The sequence below is a fragment of the Myxine glutinosa genome, chromosome 2 (genome assembly GCF_964187855.1).
Source record: "Myxine glutinosa chromosome 2, kmMyxGlut1.1, whole genome shotgun sequence".
NCBI classification, from domain to species: Eukaryota; Metazoa; Chordata; class Myxini; order Myxiniformes; family Myxinidae; genus Myxine; species Myxine glutinosa.
This window is the reverse complement of record NC_136262.1, coordinates 89,966,598-89,987,343: the sequence shown is the minus strand read 5'-3', so window position 1 is coordinate 89,987,343 and position 20,746 is coordinate 89,966,598. Positions and strand designations below refer to the sequence as shown.

The 20,746-nt window shown below is 43.7% G+C and overlaps 1 protein-coding gene across 4 annotated transcripts in view; it reads left to right on the top strand.

Annotated features, from left to right (window-relative positions):
* LOC137421591 (phospholipid-transporting ATPase ABCA1) overlaps nt 1–20,746 on the top strand; it is an 86,816-nt gene that overhangs the window by 51,329 nt on the left and 14,741 nt on the right. For 3 of the 4 annotated variants that reach the window (XM_068107797.2, XM_068107800.2, XM_068107798.2), the window contains exons 14-31: nt 219–470; nt 1,316–1,538; nt 1,681–1,902; nt 5,245–5,449; nt 5,566–5,676; nt 5,786–5,960; nt 6,153–6,284; nt 7,375–7,514; nt 7,629–7,766; nt 11,444–11,679; nt 12,776–12,848; nt 13,017–13,219; nt 13,340–13,382; nt 13,485–13,601; nt 16,886–17,037; nt 19,145–19,269; nt 19,560–19,658; nt 19,785–19,950. In XM_068107797.2, the coding sequence (XP_067963898.2) occupies nt 219–470; nt 1,316–1,538; nt 1,681–1,902; nt 5,245–5,449; nt 5,566–5,676; nt 5,786–5,960; nt 6,153–6,284; nt 7,375–7,514; nt 7,629–7,766; nt 11,444–11,679; nt 12,776–12,848; nt 13,017–13,219; nt 13,340–13,382; nt 13,485–13,601; nt 16,886–17,037; nt 19,145–19,269; nt 19,560–19,658; nt 19,785–19,950 (2,812 nt within the window). The remainder of the gene's footprint in view (nt 1–218; nt 471–1,315; nt 1,539–1,680; nt 1,903–5,244; nt 5,450–5,565; nt 5,677–5,785; nt 5,961–6,152; nt 6,285–7,374; nt 7,515–7,628; nt 7,767–11,443; nt 11,680–12,775; nt 12,849–13,016; nt 13,220–13,339; nt 13,383–13,484; nt 13,602–16,885; nt 17,038–19,144; nt 19,270–19,559; nt 19,659–19,784; nt 19,951–20,746) is intronic. The other variant, XM_068107799.2, reaches the window with a different exon arrangement.

Genomic DNA, 20,746 nt, shown 5'->3' with positions numbered 1-20,746 from the left:
GATGAATACAGGTAATTTGATTTGTGAATTTGTATGCAGGTGTATCAGCAGAAAAAAAATGTTTCATTGAGTGGAGTGAATAATTGAATGAATAGAGGCTACTTGTTTCGTTGAGAGGATATGGAATGAGCAAATGGTGATTGATTAATTGTGTTGCTTATATATATATATATGAACTGTTAAATGGATTCACTCTGTTTTGGTGTTTTTCCTGACAGGTACTGGGATCCAGGACCTCGTGCAGATCCTTATGAAGATCTTCGGTATGTCTGGGGTGGCTTCACTTTTCTGCAGGATCTGGTTGAGCACGCAGCTGCCCGTGCCATCCCAGCATCGCTCATTCGACAGTCTAACTCTTCTTCGACCAGAAGAACGCATCACCAATCTACGCCCAGCCGTTTATCGAAAAAGCACCACCCGACCGGCGTAGTGTTGCAGCAGATGCCATATCCCTGTTACGTCGATGACATGTGCGTCTTGTTCGCTGTATTCTCTTCTCACTTGATCTTGATATGTGTTGATTTGTCCAGTTCTCCTTAAATATTTGTCAATTCCTTGTTACACTATGGGGAGCTGCCTCTTTCTACTAATTAATATTTATTAACAACTTTGTCTAATAATGCCTTTGTAACTGCAGTGAGGTTCTTTTTTGAGCCCCTGCCCCTCTGGATCACATGCATCCCACCAGACACCCATACTTTATCGTCCCCAAGTCTAAACTTAATGCTCACCTCCATTCTTTCATACCCCTTCTGTCCTGTGGATTCGCATCTACTCTCCTGTGGATCTGCCTCCCTGAGTCATTTCTTTCAAACTCTTCCCAACAGGATTTCACGTCTTCTGTCCACCACCATTTCATGATCTTTCACGTTTCCATGACTGAGCTTTACTACACCCACTGAGACCCTGTTCTCACCTTTCTCCTCCCGTTCCTCTCTTTGTGCTGGGGTATATCCATTTGTTGTCATCCCATTGTTTTTCCATTGCCCATTTTGTGTTTTTGAAACATTGCCCCCCTGTCGTTCTGCTCTTCCAGGTTCAATACCTGGATAAATACAATATCATGCAAAAGTACACCGGCAACACCGAATGTCCTTTTTCTGTAGTTAGCTTATGTACAAGATCTTCCATATCTACAGTAGATCACTATGGTAGTTGCTTAAATTAAAATGGTACTTTCTTCTGGTTTCGACCAGCCGGGCCAAAACTTCCCCCAGCCAACCTCATAAGAACATGGGACTAATTGTGGCCATTAAAGAAGAAGTAGAAGAAGATTGACTTAGCATTTTGCTTTTCATCCTTTTACCCCTCCCAGATTCCTGCGTGTAATGGGCCATTCCCTGCCCATGTTCCTCACTTTGGCTTGCATTTATTCTGTGGCCATGGGCTTGAAGGCTATAGTCAGAGAGAAGGAAGCACGACTGCGCGAAGCAATGGCCGCTGCAGGCCTTGCACCCAGCACCCTGCGCCTTGCTTGGTTCCTCACATGCCTCGCTCCACTCCTGCTCAGCAATGCCCTCCTCACCCTCATTCTTAAGGTGAGGACGTAATGATTATGGAAATGATGGGAAATCACTGGTGATCACTCGTTTGTGCATCCTTTTTGAAAATTTAGTGGAATGAATGCTGAAATCCAACAGCTTTATTTTACTTGTCTCTCTTCCTAAACCCTATCCTTAGGTTGGAGACATACTGCCATACAGCTCCCCTTCAGTGCTCTACGTATACCTCTGCTTTTTCTCAGTGGCTACAGTCTCCCAAACGCAGCTTATCAGCACTGCTTTCTCACGGGCCAACCTGGCAGCAGCCTGTGGTGGGCTCGTGTATTTCGCATTCTACCTTCCTTATGTACTGTGTGCCGCATGGGAGGATCACATCCCATATGAGGTCAAACTCATTGCGGTAAGCTTCCACTTTGCGTACATCATGTTTACACATCATATTCATCTGTTTTTGTGTTTGTGTTCCCCCTCTCCCTTCGCCATGATTCCCCCTTCTCCCTTCGCCATGATTCCCCCCTCACCCTTCGCCATTGTTTTACCCTCTCCCTTTTTCATGCCCCGCCTCTCCCTTGTCATCATTTCCCCCTCTCCCTTGTCATTTCCCCCTCTCCTTTGTTGTCATTTCCCCCTCTCCCTTGTCATTTCCCCCTCTCCCTTCGCCATGATTCCCCCTTCTCCCTTCCGAATGATTCCCCCTTCTCCCTTCGCCATTGTTTTACCCTCTCCCTTGTCATTATTTCCCCCTCCCTTGTCAATTTCCCCCTCTCCTTTGTTGTCATTTCCCCCTCTCCTTTGTTGTAATTTCCCCCTCTCCCTTGTCGTCATTTCCCCCCTCTCCCTTGTCATCATTTCCCCCTCTCCCTTGTCATAATTTCCCCCTCTCCCTTGTCATTTCCCCCTCTCCATTGTCATCATTTTCCCCTCTCCCTGTCATTTCCCCCTCTCCCTGTCGTCATTTCCCCCTCTCTCTTGTCGTCATTTCCCCCTCTCCCTTGTCCTTTCCCCTCTCCCTTGTCGTCATTTCCCCTCTGCCTTGTCGTCATTTCCCCCTCACCCTTGTCATTGCCCCCTCTCCCTTGTCATTTTTCCCTCTGCCCTGTCTTCATTTCCTCCTCTGCCTTGTCGTCATTTCCCCCTCTCCTTTGTCGTCATTTCCCCCTCTCCTTTGTCGTCATTTCCCCATCTGCCTTGTCGTCATTTCCCCCTCTGCCTTGTCGTTATTTCCCCCTCTGCCTTGTCGTCATTTCCCCCTCTGCCTTGTCGTCATTTCCTCCTCTTCCTTCGCATCATTCCCCTTCGCCATCATTTTCCCCTCTCTCTTCGCCATCATTCTCCTCCCTCCCTTCTCCATCGTTCCCCCCTCTCCTTTGACCATCGTTTCCCCCTCTCCCTTTGCCATGATGCCCCCTCTCCCTTTGCCATGATGCCCCCTCTCCCTTTGCCATGGTTCCCCCTCTCCCTTTGCCATGATGCCTCCTCTCCCTTGGCCATTATTTTCTCCTCTCCCTTCCCGCTTTGTTTCCATTTTGCATATTTTTAATACTATTTTTCATCTTTATATAAATGGACATTTATATATATATATATATATATATATATACAGACTTGGCATTTAATATGGAATATTTTTTTGTGGGGGTGAACTTACTTTTCAAGATGACTTAGAACCAAAAGTTCATTGGAATTATGTTGAAATTATTCTAGATTTTGTTAATGTGACCTTTAAAAGAAACAAAAACCACATTTGACATTTCGAAGCAAATAAATTGATCCTTGAAAGTGATGTAAACTGATATCGAACTCAATTCACGGACAGTACTGTGTTAAACTTCTGTGCATTTTCCAGAAGTATCTCTTTATTTTGCACATTAGCCAAAAAATTGATTTTAACAAAAACAAAAGTTAAATTACGACTGGGATTATGGACTAAAATTACAGTTCAGTACTTCGTGTAACCCCCACGAGCATTCAGGAGAGCACGTACACGTTGAGGCATGCTGTTCACGAGATTTGCCAAGGTTTGGACAGGAATCGCTTGCCATGCAGTTACAATAGCCTGCTGCAATTCACGCACAGAGGCAGGCTGCTGGTCCAAGTTGTCGATTTGACGCGTTAATTCTGCCCACAAGTTCTCTATCGGATTCATATCCGGGGACATGGCAGGCCACTCCATATGCTCGACACCACGGTCAGCAAGAAAGTGTTAGATCATGCGAGCATGATAAGGCCGTGCATTGTCATCTTGGAAGACAAAGTTTCCTCGAAAGGCTGCACGAACAAATGGAAGCAATGTTTCTTCCACAATGGCCCTGTGCTTGAACTGGTTCAGGTTTCCATTCAGAACAACCAGGTCAGTTTTGCCCCCATGAAAAGCAGCCCAAACGGTCACCCCACCACCTCCAGCTTGGACTCTTGGCACTATACAATCTTCGTTGTAGGCTTCATGCACTGGTCTGCGCACTCGGACGCGGCCATATTGACGACAGACTAGAAATCTAGACTTGTCACTGAAGATCACGTGATTCCAGTGTCCTGGCTGCCATTGACGGTGCTCTCTGGCCCACTGCAATCGGCGCTGGCGGTGTTGTCTGGTCAGACGTAGCTTTCTCAGGGGACGCCTGGCACGATAGCCTGCTTGAACCAGTCGTTGGTTGACTAGCCTTCTGGATACAGGCACATTTGTCAGTTGCTGCCACTCAGCCCTAAGCCGATTAGCTGACTTGGTACGGCCATTGCGGACTAACCGGTGCAGCTGGCGATCATCCCTCCTTATGGTTCTGCGGGGACGTCCTGACCTCAGTATTGGAGTAGGGACACCCCTCTGAGCATTTCGTTTCAGGATCTTTGATACCTGACCTTGAGTGATGCCATACTGTCGAGCAATAGCACGCCGTTTCATGCCGGAATTTCGTAAAGCCACCACGAAATGACAAACAGCATTGTCGAGTTGACGGACCATCTCCAGGGGAAGCGGCAATAACTTTTGTAGACGTGCAGCCGTTGTTTTCCACTAATACAGAACGCAACAACCCTTATATACCCGATTGTGAAGCCAATCGTCAAATGTACCTGTCCGTACATTTTGTCACGCCACCTCTGATATAATCCTGTTATTGACTTCTTGCTGCGACAGACAATCAGTGACATGGTTCTTTTAACAAAGAAATCACCGAAGCGTAAAAGAAACTCACCAGATTGATATACTGAGTTGAGAAAGTAAACCCAAGTCAAGAAAAAAAAATCCACATTAAATGCCAAGTCTGTGTGTGTATATATATATATATATATATATATATATACACACACACATATATACACATATACGACATGTATACAAAACCATAAACTAAAAACGTGTGGCAGTGGCTTTCTTGGATATGTGCTTGACTCAGGACAAACTATGCAGCTGGAACAGCACCAACTGGACACAACTTTACATCACCAAAGCATTTCGGATCTAGAAGAAACACGTTTTTCTTAAAAAAATAAAACTCCAAAATGAAATCTGAAAACGTTCAGCATTGATGATGGCAAAGTAAGGTCACCATGAAGCTCATAAGGGAGCGCAGACAGCAGCACAAAATCCACCCCTTAGCATATTATAATATATGTGTTAGATGCATTAACCAGTTCACGTTGAGTCTCTGCTCATATTAAATTGATTGATACATTATACAGTAAATCCAACCCCATCCATGAATGATGTTTTTTGTCTGTTGATTCTCTTTTTACCAATCCCCAGAGTGGACTTTCCACCGTGGCATTCAGCTTTGGAGTGGAGCAGGTGGCGCTGTTTGAGGAGCAAGGCTTTGGTGTTCAGTGGTCAAACATTGCTGGAAGTCCAGGACCTGGTCAGGCCTACTCTCTCACAACTGCCACCACAATGATGGCTCTGGATGCAGCCATATATGCTCTACTCACATGGTACATTGAAAATGTCTGGCCAGGTAAGTGTATCTGATTCACCTGTCTCACATGCTTTCTCGACTCCTCAAGCTTGGTTACCTCATTTTAATTGGCAGGTGTTGAACAAATGATTGAACCTCTTGCCATGTGTGTGCAGGGCAGTACAGCGTACCTCGACCATGGTACTTCCCCTTATCACGGGCATACTGGTGTGACCAGGAACTAGACAATTCGGCCTCTGCAGCTTTAGGACAGGATTCCTTGAATGGTGTGTGGTTGCATTTAATGCAATAAAATATAACAACAACCTGAGGCATAGCTCATGTAGTACGGTAATTATTATCATGTACATGTGTTCATGAATGGTACCTGTGTAGCAGATGCAGTGTGCATTGAGCCAGAGCCGGATCTTCCAGTTGGTGTCGCTCTCCATGGACTGCGGAAAGTGTATGGAGATGGGAAGGTCGCTGTGGCCGGTTTGTCTCTGAACTTCCTACAGGGTCACATAACCTCATTCCTTGGTCACAACGGTGCTGGGAAGACCACAACAATGTGAGTTCTGGAATATTCTATTCGTATACCAGTACCCAGAAGGCAACCAATATAATCCAACAATACAATGTCCGAATGCATGACTAAGATCACCTGCACTTTTCCATTATCTGAGCTCTACTCTGGAGACATTGAAACGTAGCAGCGGACCACTCGGTAAATACAACTTTAATTGCATTCATGCCCATTCAGGTCCATCTTGACTGGTTTATTCCCAGCCACGTCGGGTTCCGCCTACATCCTGGGTCGTGACATCCGTACAGAGATGTCCATAATCCGTCGCTCTCTTGGAACCTGTCCACAACACAACGTGCTGTTTGATAGGTATATTATTACCTGTGGGCACTGCTACATGGATAGTGTGAAGAGACATATCTGGAGCAAATTAATTACCAATAATGCATTTCCTCCTTTTTAATATGAATCAAACAACAACAACACAACATGCATTTTAAGGCCATTTTCCCTGCAAGCGCGGGGGTTAGCCTTGCGGTCCCCATGACAATCTTCTCCATTTTGCCCTATTTTCTGCATCTCCCCTTTGTTAACCCCCTTGTCCGCATTTCTTCTTCCACCATCTTTAGCCAAGTCTTTCTCGGTCTTCCCCGTCCTCTACTTCCTTCTACATTAATTTCCATCACTCTTCTCAACCAGTCACTTCCATCCTTCCTCAACACATGACCAAACCATCTCAACCTGTTTCTCTTCACAGCATCAATCACAGGCTCTATTCCCATCATCTTTCACAATTCATCATTTGTCTTCCTCCCTCTCAACGATACTCCGCACATCCACCGAACCATTCGCATTTCCACCCTTTCCAGCCTTCGTTGCTGCTCTACGTTCATTACCCATGTCTCGCTCCCATAAATCATAACACTTCTCACACATGCAGCATACACCTTTCCCTTCAGCTTCAACGACACCCTCTCAAACCACTACATTTTTGATGAACCCACTCAGCGCACATTGTACATTGAATGGAGTTCACTCCGACACCCTTCCTGCACACAGCACATGGCCACTTCCCAGTTCTTTCCACCTCACCACATGCTTTACCACTTGCCATCACCTTCGTTTTTCCTATATTCACCTTCAGACCTTTTGTCTCCATCCATTCCTTCCACTTGTTCATCTTCTCCTTCAGTCCATCCATACTTTCTGCAATCAACACCAGATCATCTGCATACAACAACTCCCACGGTATACAACAACTCCCACGTTTTAATATGAATCATTTTTACAATTTCACTCAAAGCTTCATCTTTCTCCTATCATTATCAAACTTGTATTGTACTTAAGCAGTTGCAGCATCTTCAGCATATGACTCTACTAAAGGGGAATTATTGAGATCTTATGACTTTGTTTGTTTATTTATTTGAAGTTAACTAAAAAATGTTTTTCTTTTCTGCAGCCTAACGGTGGAAGAGCATATCTGGTTTTATGCGAGACTCAAAGGCTGCCCTCCCAGGGAAGCACAGGCTGAGATGGGCCGAATGCTGACCGCGCTGGGTTTACCTGAGAAACGAAGGGAACTCTCCTCCAAGCTATCTGGTGAGGACTAGGACAAACTGTTTTGGTACCTGTTATCCGCCGTTATCTGCTCCAGTGTACCTGCCATCCAAGAGTGTATTGATTTACGTTTTTTCGACTCTTGTTGCGATCCAGGGGGATTACAACGGCGGCTTTCAGTTGCTCTAGCCTTTGTGGGAGGATCAAAAGTTGTGTTCTTGGACGAGCCTACAGCTGGTGTGGATCCGTACTCTCGTCGAGGCATCTGGGACCTTCTCTTGCACTACAGGCAGGGTATGACCTGCTTCTTCTCTCTCACACAAGTCGTATCTTCACTATCATTAATATATCTTCTCTTTATCACTAATTGAGTCCATGCAAGGCTCAAATCCAACTCCATTCGCAAAAAGATATCTTGTTCTAAGTCGACTTTCTTTCTGACTTTGTGCAATTGGTCTTCATTGTATATTGTCAGCTTCTTTGCTTGAGATGCTTTTTGACATTTCCTGGTTCAGACTGACCCTGATTTTAACCACCTTACCATCTGTGATGTTATATAATCACCATGCATCATTACAGAGCAAATTGAGGTTACCTTGCACTTTTTGTGACATGATTTCAAGATATCCAATATAATATTCTCCGCCAGTTGCTCTGAAGCTCCATCTGTCCAGGGTGACATTTGTCTCAGCCTGACTCCACCCACAATTGTAACCTGAAAAAAAAATCAAATCATATGCCTGTCATTTTGGTCGCTACTTATAAGCCTCAGGCTTCAGGTCTATGGTGTACATTCAAAGACAGCACAACGTGTCATCGATCATGAAAGCAAGGAACATTTTGATTACAACCCATGCAGAGGAAATGAGGTAATGCATGTTATTTTAGTGAGTGATCGTGGCAGCGGTCTATTGCCTATACACCACCCAAAGAAAAATCTCGTACTCTCAAGCAGACTTCTGAGTTTATGTACACTTAAAAACTGAACATGTCGTCTATCATGAAAGAAAGGAAAGGAAATAGTCATGATTAATATTTGAAGTGTTTTATATAAAAAAAAAAACTCCAATCTGTCCTTTTGACAGCCTTTTATGCTTATGCACCATGAAAAAAATGGAAGATTGTTAAACGTAACATTGGTTTTCATCTGAGTTTTCAAGACTGAATAGTGTGCAAATACAGAATTGGGAAACAAACTGTATTTCACATGTGTGTGGACATGTAATTCACATTTTATGTGAAGTAAATAAACTGTTTGCATTACATAATTTCTGGTTCTGCAGAATTGCCAGTACCCATTTTGGAAAAGTCGACATGCAGCACCCAACTCTATATGTGCAAATGTCATACAACCCCCCCCCTTCCCCCACCTCCCCCCCCAAGCCCTCTCCCTCCCACAGTTCTCTCGATGTCCCTGCTCTCAAATGTTGTGTTTGTGCTTCCCCCTCTCTCCCCATCTTGTCTACCGCTCCCCTTATTATATGTTTTGTCTGTCTGTTTAATTTTTTGTGTGATAAATGTTAGCTCTTTCACGAGCCTCGATCCTGTATACAAAAAAAAAAAAAAAAAAAGTCAGGAGACGACGATGGTTCACGAGCGAGCGGTATTCAATGACAAAGGACGGACTATAAGCGAAACAGGCCCGGACTGGGAGGTCGGGGGCCCACGTAGCAGGTGTCGGCCCCCGACATGCGGTGTACATGCCTATTTACAAAGGACCCCAATGCGCTGCGTGCACAGGCCTTTAAGAGCCAGCTGTACGTAATTGTGTGTGGTGCTGGCCTGGAAATGTCAAAACGAAGGTTACGGACCTTGAAATGAGATAGAAAATAATGTATAATCAGTTATGAGGTTAGTTAGCTACACAATACGGAAAATTCGGTTAGATGCCGACAACTTTGAAAATTTGACCTTTGTGACCTTCAAATGTCAAAGGTCGAAGATTCTGAAATTTGTTTGAAAACTTGTATTTCATGATGTATGTGATAATATAAGATCATGTATGACATTTCACCCTATCAGGAAGCGAACAATGTAATAAAACCATAAAAAATCGACTTTTCTAAATTTTGTGACCTTGTGACCTTGACCTTGGGGCGAAAATGAAAAATCGAGCTCCGTGGGGCTAGACACATGACATTGGCCTAACCAAATACCAAAACCCCTGTCAGATTCCACCAACTCCCTCGGAGAAGATGTAGCTTGAACTTGATTACCCCCTAAAAAGACATCTTTTTTGGGCGTCGCTCCGCCCACAATGGGCGCAATACGCCCACTCTAGACAGGACACAACTAGATCATGATATCAACCTCCCAACCAAGTTTCATCAAGTTCGGATGATATCATACTCTCATAGGGTAGTTATGCTGCGGACAGACAGACACACAGACAGACACACACCCATGACGAATATAGTGGTCACTCTGTTTGATAACTCATGAAACAAAAATATCAAATCCGACTAACAGTGCAACTTGTTACTTGCATCAAGATATTATTCCATATTATGGCCCTCTTCCTGTAGTTTGCTAATTCTTTTCGGACTACAAGGTTGTCAAATTTATTCATCAAATGTCAAATTTATGAAAGTCCAAAACAGCATCACACAGACGTACCCTCAAATTGGAGACTTAAATCATTCAAAAACAGTGATTTCCAATCTGCTAGATGGAGCTAACATATAATGGAGCTTTTAAAAAAACTTTCTGATGTAGTTATAATAAGTAAAACGTAACCCTAGCTGGTGGAATAACTCGAAAATATGCAGCAAACCTCGCAAGGACTTTTGCTGCTGTGGAAATCGAGGTGCCGAGATTACAGAAAAACTCTATTAAACACAAATTTGTATTAATAATTACGTAATTAGATTACATGTTATTTTTAAAATGTATTTAGAAGATATTTCCACATCTCTTTTGTGAAGTTAGTAGGATGTGTTGTGTTAAAAGGTTTGAGTATGATATGGAAAAGATGGTCCAAATGGCATGTTTTTTTTACTTTGTTATTTCTTTTATTTTAGGACGTACATGGTCGTTAAACATCTCCTTTTACTCGGCATAGTCCCCTTCACAAAACGAAGTAACTTGTTTTTGAATTGCACGTGGAGCACAACCAAAATAAAAAGAAGAGTGTGAAACATGTTTTGAACCCTGAGTGAGGGACGGTGGGGAAAAAAAACTGCGAATATGTGATTTTGTTATACCCTGCGCGTGGTGAATATATATACGGAGGTAAGCGAATCCACGAATGGTGACGTTTTACTGTACACCAAATTTTGCCGGAATCTGGCCGAGTCCGAGTCCTTGGAAGTCCGAGTCCCGACTCGGGCCATACATCACTGTATAGTATGTGTTTGTGTAAGTGTGGTCTAATTTCTGTAAATGATAAAATGTGTCTAGCACATGTTCAGAAGGATCTATTCTCCCTGACCATGTGTCTGTATCTTAACCCCACCTTTCCCCCTTCCTACATTCTTGAGTCTCTGTCCTTCTATGGAATTTCCTCCCAGCAATAGCCAATGAGAGTTATACACAGTGTGATAGTGGGGTTAGTTCATAGCCACCAGATGGGCCAAGGACATGCCCGTATAAGGACATCTGTCTGGATGCGCTGTCCAATGAGCATGCCCCCATTTTTACTGCCCCTATACGAGTCCAAGTTTTGATAACGTGTGGTCATCGGGAGCGGGCTCCATAGTGTTTAGAGAATTGGGCGATTAACCTATTGGACAGGCAGATGGGTCGACGCTAACATGCCTCAAGCACGGAAAGTCGATGAGCTTCTTTCGGCAATTGCGTTGCATTCGGAGACGCCAATTCACGCCATATTACCCCAGTGGACTCGGACATCTTTTTGTCCCATACCTGCTGAGCAGCATGACGCTTGTTGAAGACTACGTGACCTTAACACCATTTTCAGTTTCTTGGTCATGTTTGATTTATTTACCCTTCGGCTTGTGTATTTTCTCTAGGCCGTACCATCGTTTTATCAACTCATCACATGGATGAGGCTGAGCTGTTGGGAGATCGCATTGCTATTGTGGCAGGGGGCCGACTTCGTTGCCTTGGCTCTCCACTGTTCTTAAAGACTGCCCTTGGTGGAGGTTATCATCTGACGATTGTGAAACGTGGGGCTACAGGGAGCAGCCATGGCAGTGGTCTGAGCAGCCTTGTGCGTCCCGACGGAGGCCAGGACCCCTCACTGCAGGTGACAACAAAACAAACAGCCAGAAAATGGGCAGAATGGAACAAAATTAGTTTGATATTTGAGATTGTTGGAATCCTAGAAAGGAACCTTATTTGGTGATTACCAACATTGCTGTGCTGAGACGAGTCTTTAAAAAATTTGTACATAGGCAAGTCTACATTCAAACTAAAGTTAGAAACAACTAGAACGACACTCTTCGACGTCACGACGTCGACCGATATGCCTCCGCCCACATTATTACATCATTATAATACTGGTACCAAGTTTGCTTTAAATCCATTCAGCCGTTCTCCAGTTATCACATTTTTACCTGACATAACCTCTGACATTTGACCTCTTGACCCAAAAATGTAATCGGTTCATGTTTACATCATTATACATATCTGTACCAAGTTTGAATTGGATCACTTTAACCATTCTCAAGATATAGACCTATTACAGACTTTGACTTTGACTTTGACCTTTGACCCCCAAAGTCGAATGAGTTCATCTTTACATAATTATACATACCTGTACCAAGTGTGAATTAGATCAATTCAGCCATCCTCAAGTTGTAGACCTATTTATGGACAACCTTTGAACTTTGTCAACCTTTGAACTTTGCCCCCAAAATCTAATCAGTTAATCTTTACATCATTGTACATCCCTGTACAAAGTTTGAATTGGATCACTCCAGCCATTCTGAAATTATAGACCTATAACAGACTTTGACCTTTGCCCCCAAAATTCTAATCAGTTAATCTTTACATCATTCTACATAAGTGTACCAAATTTAGTCGGAATCCCATCACTGGTTATCAAGTTATTGTGGTAACAGAATTTTTTACCTAACATGACATCTGACCTATGTCCTTTGACCTCGTGACTCCAAAATCTAATCACATACCTGTACCAAGTTTGACTAAGATCCCTTCAGCCATTCTCAAGTTATTGCGGTAACGAAAACCTATCACGGACAGCCGCACGGACAACCTGAAAACATAATGCCTCCGGTGATTTTGTCGGCGGAGGCATAACAATGTAAAGTAGATCACAGAGACAGAGTCTAGATCTGATGAGTTCTGATAATTGCTTCTTGTGGATGTGTATCACAAAGGATGATCAACAGTCAGACACCAGCATGGATGAAGGCTTCGGAAGTGACGAATCTAACCCAGACACCATCGTAGGTATGGCATCTATAGCTCATCAATAATAAACACCTATCCTCTTTGCTGTTGTTTTAAATGAATAAATGTTGGCAATACATCTTGTTTGTAATCTCGAAGTGAAAATGTGAAGATGTGCTTGTAGCTTGACAATCTACCTTCCAATCCTTACACCTACTACGACCCTAGATGTGGAAGCTGTAAGCCGCCTGGTGATTGGGCTAATCCCAGGTGCTAGACTTCTTGGAAGTCGTGGACAGGAGCTGAGCTATGCTCTTCCAGCAGGTGCTTCACAAGGCCCTGCATTTGGCTTGCTGTTCAAGGAGCTCGATGATCGGCTGACGGAACTGGGCATTGCTAGTTATGGGTTGTCTCATGCAGGTTTAGAAGAGGTCAGCTCAGCCAAGATCACCCATCATTCTAATGTTGTGATGTTTATCAATATGTTCTACATGTCTCGCAACAAACACATTCATTGCTTCCTATTTCTTTTTTCCTCCTCAAAATTACAGATATTTCTAAAGGTTGCTCAAGAACAAAACAAAGTCACAGCAAGTGAGTCATTATCTCATTTTATTAACTCTACGTTCATGAACATAACCTCAACCTCTCACACTTCTTGACGCATCAATAACTTCCCTTTACCCAATACCCTAGAGGAGCCAGAGATCCAGGAGGGTTGTGGGACAGGCAAGGCCGGGGCAGGTTGCTGCCCTCCTGCCCCTGTCATCAGTGAGTGTGACATCGAAATGTCAGAATTGAACTGTGACCCAGGTAGATACCTTTTCTTGTTGGCCTTGCTACTTGTCATCTTTCATATTATTGAATTGCTTTTTTAACATCTCTGCTTAAAAACTAATGCTAATCATGATGCTATTGCTTCGATGAATATATTACTACAACAACAACAGGCATTTTAAGGCCATTTTCCCTGCTAGAGCGGCCATTAAGGCCATTTGGCGAATATATTACTAAATCTATAATATTGATAAATATGGTACCTGGAGCTTAGCCTACCTCAGCTGTAGACAAAGGCTGCCTGATGATGTTTTTTCCTGTCTGGTGTCATATGCAGTTAGTGGAATTAATGGGCTGGTGTCTACAATCACCCAAGATGTGATAGAAATCTCTCCAATCTTGCTAGCCTGAATGCCAGGAATAGGACAACAACACTCCTCATCCGTAAGCTGTTATTTGCTGATGATGCTGCCCTTGTTTCCCATTCGGCTTTTGGATTACAAGGCATTCGTTGGTGCTTTCTTTAAAGCATGTGACAAGTTTAGTGTCACTGTCAGCAAAACAAAAACAGTGAAGATGTCACATTGCAACAGTGACCTCATCCCAATGAAACTACATGGTAAAGAGCTGCAAGAGGATGAATAGTTTGCTTACCTTGGCTCTATACACACCGAGTCCATTCAGACAGGTGAAGAGATTTCAGCACATATTGCCAAATCTGCTACAGCATTTGGCAGCTTGCGGAAGAGAACAATAGCCTTTCGACCAATATATACACCAAGCATATGTTCTCAGTGTACTCCTGTATGCTGCTGAAGCATGGATTTTATATGCCAAGCATACTCTTTACATCTCCGGTGCCTGCGGCAGATCCTTGGGATTCACTGGCAAGAAAACATTCCTGACTCAGAAGTTTTGACCATGGCTAAATCAGTTAGTACCATGGATATGCTGGAGCGGTAAAGATTGCGGTGGCTTGGGCATATCGTCCGTATGGATGACGAGCGTTTGCCCAAATCGATCCTTTATGGAGGATGAGAGCATCCGCATAATTGGAAGGCCAAAGCGTTGCTTCAAAGATCTGTGTAAACAGGACTTCAAGGACCGTGACGTGTTGGAAAATCATGGGAAGCTGCAGCGCTGGACGAAAAGGAGTGGAAGAAGAGCATAAATGACGGAGTTCTATCCTTTGAGACGAGGCGAGTTGAAAAGGTAAAGCAAAAGCGAGAAAGGAGAAAAACACCACGACAAGCGGATTCTAGCTCCAGCTTTGAATTCCCCAACTGTGGTAGGCAGTGTGCGTTACATACGTTACATACGTTACATTGGCCTCTTTTCACATATGAGGACACACCAAACATGAGACTAAAATTACCTGAAGCCAGTAGTTCCTACCTCAGTCTAATCTAATCCATAATCTTAGTTCTACAAGCACTCAAATAATTTATAGTTGTGAGAATCCATCATCCCTGAAATTCCAAGAAGCAAAAAAGCACAAGCAAGTTGAGGTTTGTGGTCATTTTTTTTTTTTTTTTCCGAACCACAACCAACTGGTGAAAGCTACAGCATGGCTAAAACATTGGATTTTTAATCTAACCCTCAGAACCTTAATCTTATATGTATGTATAAGCCTCATATATATATATATATATATATATATATATATATATATATATATATATATATAATAAGCATATATTATATATATTATAAGCATATATATATTATATATATAAGCATATATATATATATATAAGCCTCCTATATATATATATATATATATATATATATATATACAGTGGAACCTTGACTTACGAGTTTAATTCGTTCCGTGACCGAGCTCGTAACTCAAATTGCTCGTATCTCAAATCAAATTTCCCCATTGAAATGCTATTAATCCGTTCCAGCCCGCCAAAAACCACACCAATTTTTTTTAAAATATACAGTATATATAAAAATATCTCGCGCTTTATATTTCACCTGTATGCAGCATACAAGTTGGCAGGATGGCCTGGACTGGAGGTACGCACACTTGACTCTAAAGTCTAAACTGTCCAGCCTGGGTTTGAATCCCGACCCAGCTATAACCTGTCATGGGTGAATCACAGGCAGGGTGATTCATCAATGTGTGTACCGCTAAACTGGGCGCCCCGTTTGCGTCCCATTAGTTGTTGGATGTTAAGGATCTCACCGTGTTTTCCACAAAGAGAAGGCGAGCTATCGCCGGCATTCTGAACAAGTTGTGGCCTGGCATGCTCTTCTCCTCTGCCGTTATATACGTCCTCCTCGACACCTCGCTCATGTTTTTCGACGATTGCGTGTTTTATATCCAAGCACATCATCCTCTTCTTCTTCTCAGCACTGCACTTGCCACTCACTTTCTTAGGCCCCATGGTTAAAACTAAGAAATTTTCCGAAATAACCAAAATGCGAAAAAAAAAATGCAGCGCTGTACGACAGAGATACGTACTGTACTTGCACGGCAAGATAACCACGTGACCAGAACCCACCTGGCGGCGTGAACTCGAAATAACCAAAATGCGAAAAAAAAAATCCAGCGCTATACGACAGAGATACGTACTGTACGTGCACGGCAAGATAACCACGTGACCAGAACCCACCTGGCGGCGTGAACTCGAAATAACCAAAATGCGAAAAAAAAAATGCAGTGCTATACGACAGAGATACGTACTGTACGTGCACGGCAAGATAACCACGTGACCAGAACCCACCTGGCGGCGTGAACTCGAAATAACCAAAATGCGAAAAAAAAAATGCAGCGCTATACGACAGAGATACGTACTGTACGTGCACGGCAAGATAACCACGTGACCAGAACCCACCTGGCGGCGTGAACTCGAAATAACCAAAATGCGAAAAAAAAAATGCAGCGCTATACGACAGAGATACGTACTGTACGTGCACGGCAAGATAACCACGTGACCGGGTGGCGAAAGCTCGTAACTCGGATCTCGGCTCGCATCTCAAAGCAATAAACCGCCCGAGCGACGGCTCGTATCTCGAAAAACTCGTAAGTTGGGGCACTCGTAAGTCAAGGTTCCACTGTATATATATATATATATATATATATATATATATATATATATATATATATATATATATATATATATATATATATATATATATATATATATATATATATACATATATATATATATATACACATCTTGCAAAACCTCAAGTTGATTGTACTTTTGTGTTTCTGCTCGCGGTTCTTCCAATTTCAGTGATCAACCATACCAGTGTGTCGATAACATTTTGCATTGGTCAATCTGTAATCTTCATTCCACATCTCTTAGAATTGGGTGAGCTGTGCTCGGGTGAAGGTCTGGCTGGAGGGGCTGCCTCAGACCAGCTTACTGGTTGGGCCCTGCTGGGCCAGCAGCTGTCAGCCCTGCTTCGGAAAAGGCTGCAGCATGCCCGCCGCTCACCCAAACACGTTATAGCGCAGGTATGGCCACCTGTACGTACACACTTGCAGGCTTATCTTGCTGGGAAACGCTTTTATACATATAGTGAGGCTCATGGAAGAGCATGATAATAGGAAGCAAGGGTCAAAAGAAACAAAGTGGGGTGAAGGAAGAAACAGGACATAAATGTGCAGATGCACCACAACATGACGAGAGGGAAATAGGATTGGTGTAGTTAATCTCAGGAATGGTTGAGGCCATGAGGTGGTGGGGCGAGGGGGTGGGGGCAGCAGACATGTGAAATCCTCGAAGGTGTGGTGCAAGACTCAGGCAAAGTTCTAAATGTGAGAGAAGAGTGAGTGAAGCTAAGGCCGAAAAAATATATATTGCTGGTCTCTGGTCAGACTGGTGTGTTGGTGTTGGCTTAGCGGTTAGGGTGCCGGCTTGGGATCCTAGGATCCTGGGTTTGAATCCCGGTTGATCACTGAATTAACACCAGGATGGTTGACTCAGCTTGTCATCCTTCTGAGGTTGGCAAATTGAGTACCAGTTCACTGGTAATTCCCTGTGTGTCGCAAGAGGCGACTAACAGGGTTGGCGGCAGGAAGGGCATCCGGCCATAAAACATTGCTTCAAAAAGGGGACCACGGTGCCCAAAAAAGGCCAACCCTTGCTCTGCGGGGAAAAATGGCCTCTGAAAATGGTGGTTCTTTTTCTTCTTCTTTTCTCTGGTCAGACCAAAGTTCCAGAATTGATGCGGCCATGCGTTGTTTTTTTTTGTTTTTGTTTTTTGAAAAGCAGGGATTGCACATATAAAGGTGTTGTTTTTTGTGTCCTCATGCCTTGCGGTCCTCCTCATCTGCCGTGGTGCCGTCCAGAGAGAAATTAAAGACAGCCAATCGGACAGGTCGGCCTTTTTGTAAATAATGAACACAAGCTTAAGTTATTTTAAAATGTATATATTCTGAAAATTATTAAGTTCTTCAAGCATATTATAGACTGCCATTTCGTTCTCGAGATCGCCTCTCCGTACCGTCAAACATTCCAATGCGTCGATCGTGTCAACACTGCGCAATGCGCATGCGCAAGTGGTCTAACTGGCCAATGGTCTCCCACGATCTCTTCTCCCAGTCCACCAGATTATCACAGACACTTACAACTTCATGACAAACGAGATAGGATTCAGGCCTAACTAACGAGACCACCCGCAGCTCTCTGGGCCTTCTGGTTGCTTCACACGAACCCGACAAAGAACGTCTTCGTTTCAATAAATGACAATATCCAGCCGATTGGATTCATGACGTCACGGCACACAAAACTACTCATATCTTTGGAACGGCTGGTTGGATTTGAACATACTAAACATAGTTTTGTAGGGGAGAACCGTGCGCGAACGTCGATACCAATGGCGACCATCACAGACCCGTATTTCCCGAGATAGCGCGCCGGCCCGGCAACAACAGGCGCGCGCTGTTGTGGGTACCGTTGGAAATTTGAAAAGAAATAATAATTGTTGACGCGCAGGGTCAAAATCGATGCGCGCGCTGACCAGAGACAAGAAATATATTTTCCTCGGCCTAACATTGTTTTCTCCTGGGGATGTTAACAAGGTAAGGGGTTCTGGTAGAATGCATGTGACCGGGAGTGGCAGGCATTTGGCAGAGGAGTGAAGAGCTAGTTTGTCTTTGGGGCTGGCAGGGTGGCTTGGAGGTGCACAGCCTGCACACGTTAGCCTCTAAGCTGTCTGGCCTCGGTTTGAATCCGAACCCAGATATAAATTGTCATCCCGGTGATTCACAAGTAGGGCGATTCATCAATGTGTGTGCCGTCCCTCTGATGGGCTTTGAATTGGGCGTCCCATCTGCTGGCATTAGTTTGTTGACGTTAAAGATCTCAGGGTGTCCTTTGTGAAGAGTAGGTGAGCCATCGCCGGCACCGCAAACAAATTCCAAATTCCTGCTCTAACTACTGCTGGGAAAGCAGTAGCAAACCATATATAACCCTTGACAAGAAACTGCTCTGGCAGCACCGACGGTCTGGTAAGAGAGTATGGTACATGAAATGGTCTACAACAGAGTATGATACATTGAAATCAGAAGTTTGTCTTCAGTTAATTAATGTTTTTTTTGGGGGGGGGGGGTTCCGCAGGTGGTTCTTCCAGCCTTTTTTGTGTGCCTTGCCCTGGTGTTTACATTGCTAATCCCACCATTTGGCAAATACCCAGAGCTGGAGCTGCAACCCTGGATGTATGGCAAACAGCGCACGTTTGTTAGGTATGCATCACCCTCATCCACAAGGTGTCTCGTGTATTCTGGATTAAAGAAGTTCGCAATTGAAACAAATCATGAATTATCCAGAGAATAATATTTGCCATCTTGTTTAACAAACCTCCAATTCTATAGGCAGTTGACTTGTTTGACTTGCTATTGGGCACGGAGGGTAGTGAAATGGAAGGCCTATTGTCTTAACATATTGAAGCTTCCTCTTCTCCACTTTTCCCCTCAACCTTGATAATCTCTTCCTCGCTTACTTGTTTTATCCCATCAACCCTTTACTAATCCAGCAATGACGCAGTGAGAGATGCAGAGACCACCCGCTTGTACCATGCACTGATCAATGGACCTGGCTTTGGCACTCGCTGTATGGATTCCAACCCTATCTCGTGAGCACCCTACCATGGTTAATTTGTCCTATCCAAGGAATTTTGACCTTTACCCACCCTACATGCTCTCACAATATTTTCTTATTCTCTCACCTTTGCTTTCAATCTTGATGACTTGTTCCCCAGGGACCTTCCGTGCCCGCATAGTCGCACTGATTGGACTGGAAACCCAACCTTCAGCAACTACAGCCAGGCTATGAATGACTCACCATCGTGCCAGTGTAGTACTCCACAGCGTCAGTCCATGCTGCCTGTGTGCCCTTCTGGCGCGGGGGGATCCCCACCAATGCAGGTGCCTCTTATATACTAAAGCTCCTCAAAATAACAACAGGCTAATAGACAATATATTGAGATTACAGTAAAACCTCCTCCAACGCAGGGGATACGTTCTGGGATAACCTCATGTTGGGGGAATTCGCGTTGGAGGAATCATTAAGCGTATGGGGAAATTGGGGGATATGTTCCAGGCTCCCAAAAAACTGACCCTAAAACAGCCTTTCTTGCTTTTTTTACATGTTTCTTTGTATCGAATGGTGCAGCATTATTAAATATACATTAAAATAAGGATTTTATCTTCGGCCTTCCGTACCGTCCTAATGGTTGATTCATTCACGCCATGTTGCCTGGGCAAAGATGAAGCAGAAACTGATGATGAGTTATTCAGGATATCAAGTTTGAGCTCCATGGTCATTGTTTTCCTCCTCTTCTTGTTTGGTTGGTTCAAATTGGGTATTTTGGGAGCTATAATGATCGACGTAAGCTTACTTGATGGCGGCAGGTTCGGAGATGGTGACAGGTGGCAGCTCGTGCCACTCGTGTATATAAATTAAATAGAAATTAAGCAAGGTAATAAGGAATAAGGAAAAAGAATAAAATCTTTGGGGAAACGCTGGCCGTTTTGTCGCAATTAATCCAGAATGTAAAATCGAACTGCGATCACCAATGACGGCAGGTGGCGACTCATATCATCGTATGTATAAATTAAATATTAATTAATAGTCAGGTTCACTATGTTTTTTCGTTCAGAATCATGGTAGATTAGCAAACCTATACATTTTTGGAAACGTTATTACATGGAAAATCTGAAA